We start from the raw sequence: 13,477 nt of genomic DNA on the forward strand, positions 1-13,477 counted from the left end.
CCTATTTTTTCTTCCATGATCTTTATCATTTTAGATTTTATATTTAGGTCTTTGATCCATTTTGAGTTAGTTTTTGTGCATGGTGTGAGGTATGGGTCTTGTTTCATTTTTTTTGCCCGTGGATATCTAGTTATGCCAGCACCATTTGTTAAAAAGACTGTCTTTTCCCCATTTAACTGCTTTGGGGCCTTTGTCAAATATCAGCTGCTCATATGTGGATGGATTTATGCTTGGATTCTCAATTCTGTTCCATTGGTCTATGTATCTGTTTTTGTATCAGTACCAGGCTGTTTTGACTATTGTGGCTTCTAAAATCAGATAGAGTAAGGCCTCCCACTTTGTTCTTTTTCAGTAATGCTTTACTTATCTGGGGCCTCTTGCCCTTACATAACATATGAAGTTAGTGATTTGTTTCTCCATCTCATTAAAAAATGTCTTTGGAATTTGGATCGGAATTGCATTAAATGTATAGACTGCTTTTGGTAGAATAACATTTTTATTATGTGAAGTCTTCCTATCCATGAACAAGGTGTGTGTTTCCACTTATGTAGGTCTCTTTTGATTTCTCTCAGGAGTGTCTTGTAGTTTTCTTTGTATAAGTCTTGTATATCTCTGGTAAGATTTATTCCTGAGTATTTTATCTTCTTGGGGGCTACTGTAAACGGTATTGATTTGGTGATTTCCTCTTCGATGTTCTTTTTGTTGACATAGAGGAATCTAGCCTATTTTTGTATGTTTGTCCTGTATTATGATACACTGCTGAACTCTTCTATTAGTTTCAGTAGTTTTCTTGAGGATTCCTTAGGATTTTCTGTGTATAAGATCACGTCATCTGCAAGTAGAGATAGTTTTTTACTTCTTCCTTGCCAATCTGGATGCCCTTTATTTCTTTATCTAGCCTAATTGCTCTGGCTAGGACCTCCAGCACAAAGTTGAATAAGACCGGTGATAATGGGCATCCTTGTCTGGTACCTGATCTCAAGGGGAATTCTTTCAGACTCTCCCCATTTAGGATGATGATGGCTAATGGCTTTGTATAAATGCCCTTTATTATGTTGATGAATTTTCCTTCTATTCCTATTTTGCTGAGAGTATTTAGCATGAATGGGTGTTGAACTTCGTCAAATGCATTTTCTGCATCAATTGATAAAATCATGTGATTCTTGTCTTTTGTTTTATTTGTGTGGTAGATTACATTAATTGTTTTTCTAATGTTGAATCATCCCTGCATTAAAAAAAAACAAACCAGTGTCGTCCAGTCGATTCCAACTCATAGCGACCCTACAGGACAGAGTAGAACTGCCCCATAGAGTTTCCTTGGAGCGCCTGGAAGATTCGAACTGCCAACCCTTTGGTTAGCAGCCATAACACTTAACCACTACGCCACCAGGGCTCCCATTCCTGCATACATGGTATAAATCCCACTTGGTCATGGTAAATTATTTTTTGATATGTTGTTGAATTTTATTGGCTAGAATTTTGTTGAGGTTTTTTGCATCTACGTTCATGAAGGATATAGGTCTATAATTTTCTTTTTTTGTGGTGTCTTTCATTCATCAAATTTCAAGACTGCAGTTTAAGTTCTCCACAGGTAGCTAAGTAACACAAATGGCAGGATGTCTGGACTTAACTTTCCTTCAGTACAATCATTGCCATTGTGACTCTACTTTTGGACATAAGGTAATGTCCATTCTGGTCAATAAACTTGATTCAGAAAATAGAGAGGAACAATCCATTGTTCTCCAAAGTTATTTTTTTACCCAAAATTATTAATTCGAACATCCTAAAATGGTTTCTTATTACATTTGTTTTTGACATTGCATAAATCATAAAACTGTCAATGAAAGATTTTTTTTCAGAGTTAAAGAATACCCAAGAAGCCCATCACACAGTTTTTACTTGAAATTGTATAATTTTAATGATATATTTCAAACCATTTACTTGACAACAAACCTCTGAAACATATTTCATTTCAGAGCTGGACATACCTGAAATTGTGTATTTATCCAATTCATAATTATAATTCATTAGCTCATTCTTTTCTGAAATGAGAACTCACAGCCCCTGGACAAATGAAGAAAATTAATCACAGCTGTGTATGGTATGAAAAAGATCGATCATCCCCAATATCACTGGATGCTCTGTTAGCCATAGTTTCTTGAAACGTTGTTAGAATTGTCTTAATCATTATTGTTCAATTATTTAAATCTGAATTATTTATCTCTATTATAAACAAATAACTTTGGCAAAGGCTAGAATGCAAGGGTAAACATGACATAGATCCCATTATTCCGTGACCTTACAATCTACGAGGAAACATACATAAAGTGACAACTTGCTACAGCTTAGTTGTTCTAATTAGGATACAAAGAGTTTTGGGATACATGCCTAAATCAATCAACAGTGGTTCATCTGGAGTTGGTAAGATCAAACTGTAAAGGTCAAAATTCTTACACTTGATGCAGGTACAAAAGTAAGATGTTTTAAATACTTTATCATTTAGCATTTTCGTGTCTGATTTTAAGTCTCTTATAAAAAAGAAAATGCAGCAAGGAGACCTATGTTCAGGTATCATTTGCATTAATATGTTATTATATAATGGGCAAGTATTTTAAAATTTTATGAATCTCAATTTCTTCATCTGGAAATAGACAATACAATTTTCAAGGGATATAAATAAAAATTAAGAACATAATATATACAATAGCTATTTTGGGTGTTAGAGCACTGTATTTGTGTGATAGAATGTTTATTAAAAGAAAATAAAAATTTTCTTGAACTAATTTGGTGATAACAAACCATGACCAAAAGTATCCCCAACTAAATCTTATTTATATTATTTTTAGAGACAGAAATCTGACATGTATGGAGTATATGATCTGTTCTGTGAGCTGAGCTTCATGTTTCTGTTTTTAGCACAAGAGTTACATGAAGATGACAGAATTTATGAAGAAGTTAAACAAAACCAACATCTTGGAATTCATCCTCCTGGGGTTTTCTGATGACCTGGCCAAACAGCCAGTCCTCTTTTCTCTGCTCCTCTCCATTTACCTGACCACCATGATTGGGAACCTGCTCATCATCCTAACAATTGTCTCAAATGATCATTTTCACTCCCGTATGTATTTTTTCCTTAGCAATCTATCTTTGATTGATCTCTGTTTATCTTCCACTACAGTTCCTAAAATGTTTGCAGACATCCAGACAGGAAATCCAACTATTTCTTTCAATGGCTGCCTAATACAAATGTACATGTTTCTCTGCTTTTCAGGGTTGGAAACACTACTTCTGTCTATTATGTCTTATGACCGTTTTGTGGCCATCTGCCTTCCTATGTACTACTTAGCCATTATGACGCCCAAGTTTTGTGCTCTTCTGGTGGTCAGCTCCTGGATCTTTGCAATCTTCAGGGCTCAGATACACACCATCCTATTGGTTCAGTTACCATTCTGTGAGGATAACAAAATCCCTCAGTTCTTCTGTGATATTGGCGCATTGCTGAAATTATCCTGTTCAGATACCTATATCAATGAATTATTTATTTTTATTGAAGGAGGGCTGGTGGTAGTTGTGAGTTTTATTTGCATTTTAGTTTCTTATATCCTCATTGGTTATGCTATAATCAGAATACCATCAGCCACAGGGAAGTGTAAAGCATTTTCCACGTGTTCTTCTCATATCTGTGTGGTCCTCTTATTTTTTGGTACAATAATTGATGTGTATTTATGCCCATCCACCACCAGAATAGCTGAAAGAGACAAAGCAGCAGCTGTGATGTACACTGTGGTTATTCCTTTGTTAAATCCTTTTATCTATAGTCTAAGGAATGGTAACCTGAGAGGGGCAATAAGGAAAACTATTCAAAGGAAATTGTTTCTATGATGTATTCCAAGGTCTGAGAATTTCCATGGAAACACATAGATGAGATGATTTTATGAAATGCTGTCCACGAGCATTTTCATTTTGTGACTAAAATGCTTGTCTATCATTTCTTTGGCAAATTATCACTTTACTTTTGTGTAGCTACATTTCATTAATTATAGAACCTTAGCACAACTGTAGTCAGATCGTATTAATAGTATATATATCAGGGTTTCAGGTTTGTTGCATATGTTACAGATTCAAATATTAAATGCTAAGGTTTTACATATTCTAAAAATTCTAAATTGTCAATGGAACCTCAAATATGTTTTTTTATTAAAATTCATTCCATTGGACATGGATACAAATATTATACAATGATATCCATCAAAGAAGAATGATTCTATTTCTTCGATATTGGTTTTAATATTGTGTTTTTGTTCATTCTTTGTGTTTTCTATGTATACAATTATATCACTGTAAATAGAAACTTATGAATTTATTTCCAACTTGTTTTCTTTAGTTGAATACAAAAGCCTGAACCCAAATCCATTGCCACTGAGTTGATTCTGATCATAGCAACCCTATAGAACAGACTAAAACTGACCCATAAGTTTTCCAAGGAGTGGTTGGTGGATTCAAACTGCCAAACTTTTGGTTAGCAGCTGATCTCTTAACCACTATGCTACCAGTGCTCCATTAGTTGAATAGCACTGGACAAAAATTTTGGTGCATATTCAATAGCAGATACAGTAGACATCTTGTCCACTTGTTTATAATTTAACAAAAGGCTTTAATATGCTACAATTTAGTTTACTGTTTGCTGTTTACATATAGTATACAATTAGTTTGCTGTAAATAAATAGAGGATAATCGATTTCCACTTCATTTTGGTGTGTGTGCAAGTGGGAATGTCTATTTGTATATTAGGGGTGAGAGGCGTGGTCAGGAATGGATATTAAATTTGGATAATAAATTTTAATATATAGTTAAATGAGAGTGATATTAAGGGGCTAAATTGAAACATTAAGCTTATTATTTAATAAACACAGAGCCTAATATTAACTAAACAATAAAATTCTCTTCAATTCTGATTTCAAAAGATAAATAAAAATAATGTAAAACGAAATATGCAAAATAAAGCTTGGACAAATAAATACAGGAAATTTATGAACAGCACTGACAAAAAGGCAAATTGAAAGTTAATTAAGGATGAAATTTAGACAAAAAGCCTCAGTGGGACACCATTTTACTAATCTAGAATATAAATAACAATTTTTATAGTCTAAAGTATAATTCAATGGACTAAATTCTTTCCTACTTAGAAAACACATAAGAAAATATATATTCATAAAAGTTTAAAATCAATCAAAATATTTAATATACATTTAAGGAAAGGAGTCTTGGTGGCACAACGGTTAAGCTTGTGGCTGTTAACTGAAAGGCTGTTAACTGTTCAAACCTACCCAATCACTCGGCAGGAGAAAGATCTGGTGATCTGTTCCCGTAAAGATTAAAGCCAAGAACTGCCCCTATGGGGCAGTCGCATAAGGTCGCTATGAGTTGAAATTGATTCAAAAGCACCTAACAACCACAACAACATTAGAGTAAGATGATTTTACTACACCTACATTAACTTTTTCCTCTACACAACTTTTCAGAATATCAGGACACAAAAAAGCCCTAAAGAAATGTTCCAAAGCTGGTATCGTTTTGGTTACAATGTATTTTATTCAGAACCCAAGATATTTTGTAGTGTACATTGCTGAATATTTCCAAAAGTTTAACCAACAAAGTAGAGGAACATAAATAATTTAAACACAAAAACCAAAACCACACTTGTTGCCATTGAGTCAATTCTGACTCATAGCAACCCCATAGGACAGAGTAGAACTGCCCCATAGGGTTTCCAAGGATCACCTGCTGGGTTCAAATACTGACCTTTTGGTTAGCAGCTGTAGCTCTTAACCACTACACAACCAGGGCTTCCAATTAAAAGCACAAGTAGAAACCAATTTATTATAGAGTTTAAAAATTAAATCTAAAAGGAAACCCAAAGAAGTGAATTGTAAGAAGATCAAAATTATTTTGCAAACTTTGGTAAATCTCATTTGAATATTCCATGTAATATGGAATGTTTAAGAGATTAAAACAACATAGACAAATTTTATTTTATATGCATACACCTTCAGGACAGATATAACCTTGACGCATGCATGGATAAAGGAACTTCTTGCTCCAGTATGTGTCTGTTGGGTTCTTCTCAAATGTGCTTGCTACACACATACATGCACGCATGCACACACATATACATACATACATACACCCTCACAGGAGTAACACACACACATGTACATACATAAATACACCCTCACATGGTAAAGTGTATCTAGTTGGTTTGCCTGAGCCCTGCCAACCTATGCTTATAGCTTGATCTCAGTGGCATCACACTCTCTTCCTATTCCTTACTCCTTCTCCCCAGACTACCTGTCTTTTGCAGAAACAGAAGGTTCCTCGTAGCTCCACCATCCCCACAGCTCTTAAAAGCAAGTGAAGCAATTATAAAACATGTCAAGATTGCCAGGCAGAAGATGGATTATCCATGCTGGACAGTGAAGAAAGCATGTTAGGAATTTCGTTATATATAATGCCAAGTGGAAATCCATCAAAGTATTTTAAGCTTGGGTGAAAAAATTAAATGTTATATGTCAAATAGATGTAAGTGCTATATGCAGATGGAGCAGGAGGAGATGGTGTTTCTCGGAGAGGAGGACAATTTAAAAACACATGGTCCAGATAGGCCTGATTTTCTAAATGTTGGTATAGTAATGAATAGGAAATCATTTTTTTCCAATGATAGATTAATTTTCATCCTTGTAGACTGTAGTTTTGATTGGCAACAATGCAGAAATTACTTTATATGGGCAAGGCAGGGCAAGATGGCAAAGTGAACAGTCACTCCTCTTTACCTCCCTGCAACTAATCCACTGAGAAACTAGTAATAACAAGCACAGACAGAGATCTCAGAGCTCTGGATTGAAGATGAAGTGTTGGAGAATTGAGGTGAGTTCAGAAACAGAGGAGAGAGGTAGACACAGAAACTGGGAGATTCTAGCCACTGGCATCCAGAGGACTCAGCTTATTGTGTCCATTTTGGGATGGGGATGGGCAACACCCTGAACAAAGAACATAGGATGGCAGCTAAACTGAGGAAAAAAAAAAAATTAAGGTGGCACAGATTGGCTGTGGGCCACCCAATCAGGAGGGGGAACAGCGCAGCTGGGGCACTGAGAGTGAGTGCTGTTGAATCTCTCCAAGACACAAGGCCTATTGTCTCTAAGACTCAGATACAGTGAAGAGTCATGGGGCCCATCCTTCATCCAGGGCAAAAAAAATACATCAAACAAGCAACACAGCAGAAAAGAACTGGTTCCCTGCCCACAACTGGACACCACGTGAGAGAGCCGCACAGGTTAGCTTCTGACTGAATGACAGAAAGCACTCCTCACCCTTGCATCAGGAAAGCCAAGCCCCATCACTTCCATCCACATTCTTAGACAGTGGAAAAGGCCCAAATATGTGCAATTAGCTACACAGGGAAAGCTTTGCCTCAATCCTACACAGGGATGGAAAGGAACCTAGCTCAGGATTGCAGTCTGGGATACAGCCAAATTCACAGATGACAGAAGGACACTAATACATCAGCAAAGCCAGCTACCTTAGAAAGAACCAGCCAGAATAAGCACTCAGAGACTAAAACATTTCAAAATGACTAAAAGTTGTGACAATAGACTTAAAGATGAGAATAACAGTGATAAATCCTCAGACAGAACTCCTAACTCAGTGTTGAAAAAACTTAAGGGCAAGAGTATACTCTAGTGGAACTTAGGAGAAGATAGTAGAGGTAACTAACAAATATAATTCAGTTGAAAATCAGAAAACTTAGAATTTTAAAACATCACAAAAATTATCAAAATATCCCACATTCTATAAAAAATATTAAAACATAAAAAATCACAAGAGAAGAAGAACAAATCAAAATAAAAAAAAAACATGAAGAAAGAAAAATTCTACTATGGAGAACAGGGTAATGGAAAAAAATAGAAGACTTACAGACAATAATCTTAAATTTGTTTAAATAAAGCAAAACAAACAAAGAAACAGAAAAACAAGCTGACAGAGATCAGGAAACAAATTGAACAACAAAATGAGAAACTTAACACCCCCCCCCCAAAAAAAAAAAGAGACAGAGAATTACTGGAACCGAAGGTTAAAATTAGACTAAATCAGAAAATGTGACAGAAACATTCAACAACAGAGCCAGACAGAAGGTAGAATAAGTGACAAGAGGAAAGAGCAACTGAATTGATTAAGTCTCAAAAGAAACAACAGAAAAGGTCAAAGAAAAGCAAAGCCAAATGAAAATGTGGGATCAATTAGAAATCTAACAGAATTATTGAAATTCCAGAGCATCATGGTGATAATAAAGGCATAGAAAGAATTTTCAAAGGCATAGTCGTAGAGAATTTCCCAGACCTGAAGAGGGAACCAAGCCTGCTAATACAGGAAGCTACACAAACTCCAATTTGGAGAATTAAAAAGATGACCACCCAGGGTCACATTCTCATAAACTTCCTGAAGACTAAGAGCAACCAGAAAATTCAGAAAGTAGCAAGAATAAAACACAACGTAACATATCGGGGGCCCTTCATAAGAATTAGTGGAGGTTTCTTCCCAGAAACCCTAGAGGCCAGAAGACAAAGGAGTGACATATGTAAAATACTGAAGGAAAAGAATTGCCAACCAAGAATTCTTTACCTAGCAAAGTTGTCATTCAAAAATAAGGGGGAAATCAAGACATTCCCAAATTAACAGAAGATCTGGGAATATTTCACTACCAAACCAGCTGTCCAAGTATTACTTAAGAGAATTCTCCAAATAGAAAAAAATGAACATTAAATAAATACTCAAATCTAAACTTGAGAAATAAAAATTTAAAAATAATAAAATAAAATAAAAAAGGAGAGATCTCCAGAAAACACAACAGCATGGGAAAATATAAGGACCAAGTATATGATATTTTCATTAAATAAACTCAATAGTTTAGTTCCACAAGCAATACAACATCAAGTGTGCAAGAAACAAGTACAAATTAAACCTGTCAGATATAGGATGTACAATGATGTTAATGGAGACTCACGAACAGATAAGCGGGCAAGGGGAGCAAAATAGAAATAGATTTGGTATGTAATTGTTGTATTTTACCTTTTTTTATATGTTAAATGCTGTCCCAATTGCAAACTGTTTAATGTAATATGTGTAGTAACCACTAAGAAATCACCGAGAAAAAATTACACAGAAGAATGAAGAAATAAAAAAGGCTCATCACAAGAAAACAGCCAAACAGAAAATAACAGAAAATGAAAATAAAAGGTTGAAGAAAATATGTCACTCAAAAAAACAAGTAGCACGAAGAATGAAGTAGATCTTATTTTCAATAATAACCTGAAATGTAAATGGTTTAAACTACCCATGCATAATGCAGAAAGTGACAGAATGGATAAAAAAAAAGCATGATCCTTCATTTTGTTGCCTACAAAAAACACACCTTAGACATAAGAACACAAACAGATGAAAATAAAAAGATGAACAAAAACATTCCATAAAACTAGTAACAAAGAAAGAGTGGGGATCACCATACTGATATAGATAAAATAGACTTTAATCAAAATCTATTATAAGAGAAGAAGAAGGACATTACATAACAATAAAAGGGGCAATCCACCAAGAAGACATAACAATTATCAATATCTATTCACTTAACACCAATGCTCCAAAATACATGAAACAAATACTGACTAATATGAAAGGGGAAATAGACAACTCCACAATAATACTTGGGGGCTTCAACACACCACTTTCAAATCTAGACAGCATATCTAAAAAGAAGATCACTAAGAAAATTGAGGACTAAAATAAAAACAATAAGCAAATTTGACCTAACAGACATATATAGAACAATGCACCCACCATCAACACAATACATATTTTTTTCCAGTCCACATGGATATTGTTTATAATACACCATATGTCTGGTCACAAAAGAAGTCTCAACAAATTTTTAAAAATTCAAATCTTCTCAGACCATAACGGTATGAAGCTAGAAAACAACAATTGGAAAAATAAGAAAATAATAATTACATGGAAATTAAACAGCTCAGTACTTAAAAAAAAAAAAAACCTATCGGGTCATGGAGGGAATCAAATGTAAAACTAAAAATAATTAGAATCAAACAAAAATTAAAACACAGCATATCAAAACCTTTGGGACATAACAAAAGGGAAATTCATAGCAATAAATACCTATGTTAAAAAAGAAAAAAGATCCAAAGTCAGTAACTTAAACTGATAGCTTTAACAATTAGAAAAGGAAGAGCAAAAGAAGCCCAAAGCTACCAAGATAAAGGAAACAATAAAGATCAGAGAAGACATGAAATAAAAATTAGTAAAACAACAGAATCAACAAAACCAGAAATCAATTCTTTGAAAGGATCAGCAGAATAGACAAACCATTGGCTAGATTAAGAAAAAAAAAAAAGAGGCAAACAACCAAAATAGGAAATAAAACTGGAGAAATTACAACAGATTCCACTGAGATAAAGAGAATCATAACTGAATAGTATGAGAAACCGTACTCCAACAAATTTGAAAACCTAGATGAAATGGACAAATTCCTAGAAACACACTACCTACCTAAACTAACACAAACAGAGGTAGAAAATCTAAACCGTCCCATTACAAAAGAAGAGATGAAGGTATCATCAAAAAATTGGCAATATATATATATATATATATATATCAGGAAGAGATGGCTTTATTGGGAATGTTACTAAGCATTCAGAGAAGAGCTGACATCAATTCTACCCAAAACATAGTAGAGGAAGAAATACAACCTAACTCATTCTATGAAGCCAGCATCATCCTGATACCAAAACCAGGCAAAGATATCACTATAAAAGAAAATTGCGGACCAATATCCCTCAAGAATATAGATGCAAAAATTCTCAAAAAAAATTGTAACCAATAGAACTCAACAACAATAAAAATAATCATGCACCATAATCAAGTGGGATTCATACCAGGATTGCAAGAGTGGTTCAACATTACAAAATTGATCAACGTAATTTGCCACATAAATGAAACAAAGGAAAAACAACAACATATGATCAGATTGATTAATGCAGAAAAGCCATTTGATAAAATTCAACAGCATTTCCTGATAAAAACTCTCAGCAAAATAGAAATAAAAAGGGCATTTGTCAACATAATTAAGGGGATATATGCAAAATCAACAGCTATCATCTTACTCAAAGGAGAAAGGCTGAGAGCCTTCCTTCTGAGAATGGGAATGAGACAAGGACGAGCATAATCACCACTCTTAATCAACATTGTACAGGAAGTCCTAGTCTGAGCAATAAGACAAGAGAAATAAAAGGTGTTCAAATAGGAAAGGAAGAAGTAAAACTGTCTCTATTTGCAGATGTCTTCATTCTATACATAGTAAGACCTTAAAGATTCCACAAGAAAACTGCCTGAACTAATAAAAGAATTCAGCAACGTTGCAGGGTACAAGAACAATGCACAAAAGTTGGTTGGGTTCTTTTACACTAACAAGCATTGTGAAAAGGAAATCAAGAAAACAACACCATTTACAATAGTCCCCCAAATGATAAAATACATAGAAAACCAGGGGCATAAAAGACTTAAAAACCCAAACCAAACCCACTGCGTTGAGTCGATTCCGACTCATAGCAACCCTATAGACTTATATAATGAAAATTATAAAACACTACTACAAGAGACTAAATAGACCTACATAAATGGAAGAACATTTTATGCTCATAGGCTGGAACACTTAATATAGTGAAAATGTCAATATTATATCTACAGATATAATGCAGTCTCCATGTAAATCCCAACAACATTCTTTACTAAAATGGAAAAAAATAATGACCAACTTTATACGGAAAGGAGAGACTCCAAATAGCCAAAGCAATACTGAAGAAGAAAAACAAAGCAGGAAGCCTCTCACTTCCCAATATCAAAACATACTATACAGCAGCTGTAAATAAAGACGGAGAAACGACAAATGCTGGTGAGGGTGTAGAGAGATTAGAGCCCTTATCCACTGCTGGTGGCATTTTTAAATGGTACAACCATCATGGAAAATGATATGGCACTTCCTCAAAAAACTAGAAATAGAAATACTTTATGATTCAGCAATCCCACTGCTAGGTAAATACCCTAGAGATCTAATAAAAGAAACAGAAAAAGACATATGCCTACCTATGTTCATTGCAGCATTATTCAAAATAGCAAAAAATGGAAACACCCTAAGTGCCCATATTTGGAATGAATAAGCAAAATGTGGTATATACATACAATGAAGTGCTATGCAACCATAAAGAACAACGATGAGTTTGCAAAACACATTATAACATGAATAGATTCAAAGGACATAATGCTAAGTGAAATAAGTCAATCACATTAGGACAAATATTGTATGATCCCACTTTTACAAGAAGACCAGAATATATATGTAGAGAGAGAGATCTGTGTTCATCGGTGGTTACCAAGGAAAGGTTGGGGGATAGGGGTGTTACACTCTAGAGGGTAAAAAAATCAAACCAAACCCACTGCCATTGAGTAGATTCCAACTCATAGCGACTCTACAGGACAGAGTAGAACTGCCCCATAGAGTTTCCAAGAAGCACCTGGCAGATTCGAACTGCCGACCTCTTGGTTAGCAGCCTTAGCACTTAACCACTACGCCACCAGGGTTGTTACTTTGGGCAATGGGAAAAAGTAGCACTGAACGTGGATGTAGTAAGCACAGCTTAACAAAAGCAAACAGTGTCACTAAGAAGTGTTCAAGAAAAACGGATGTTTGTACTAAAGTATTTGACATATGTAATTTGGCAACAACACCAACAATGACAAAAAAGAATGGGCATATGGCCCCATGTATTTGTGTATAAGCATATAGGTACATGGGTAGGTAGGTACAAGTGTATACATATGTGTGCACAGATAGAAGTATGTACATGTTGTGTAAGTACAGATATGTGTGTGCAGGTACATACAGTCATAGAAGACACAATTACAGATATTTTTGAGACATAACCAAACACCTTGAGAGATTAGTTTTCCAGCTTTGAAGGGTTAGGACCTTAGTCTCATGGACCATTCATAAAATGGGCATAATATAGTTCACAAGTTCATGCTCTGTATCCTAGTGAAGTGAGCAGGGTTTTAGGTCTTAAAAGCTTGTGAGCTGCCATCTAAGATACAACTACTGGGCTCTACTTGTCATGAGCAAAAGAGTAAGAAGGAAATCAAAGTCTTGGAGAAGAAACTAGTCAATAGGGCTGATAGCCTACAGGAAATACCCTAAGACCAGAAGAACTAGATGGCGACTGGGTACTACTACCTACCTTTCTGATTAGGGCTACAATACATGGGCCCTGATAGAAGGGAAGAAAAACATGGAACAGAACTCAAATTAGAGCTCGAAATCCTTTTTTTTTTTTTTTAAGTTTTGAAACCAGAGTGCTCT

At 34.9% G+C, this 13,477-nt stretch overlaps 1 protein-coding gene across 1 annotated transcript; it reads left to right on the top strand.

The window, feature by feature from the left end:
• Positions 1–2,934: 2,934 nt before the first annotated feature.
• On the top strand, positions 2,935–3,882 carry LOC100663383 (olfactory receptor 1M1-like). The gene has a single exon (XM_010601970.2). The coding sequence runs from the start codon at positions 2,935–2,937 to the stop codon at positions 3,880–3,882; it is 948 nt and encodes a 315-aa protein (XP_010600272.2).
• The last annotated feature ends 9,595 nt before the right edge of the window (positions 3,883–13,477 follow it).

Source organism: Loxodonta africana, unplaced genomic scaffold (assembly GCF_030014295.1).
Source record: "Loxodonta africana isolate mLoxAfr1 unplaced genomic scaffold, mLoxAfr1.hap2 scaffold_55, whole genome shotgun sequence".
In the NCBI taxonomy this organism is placed as follows: domain Eukaryota; kingdom Metazoa; phylum Chordata; class Mammalia; order Proboscidea; family Elephantidae; genus Loxodonta; species Loxodonta africana.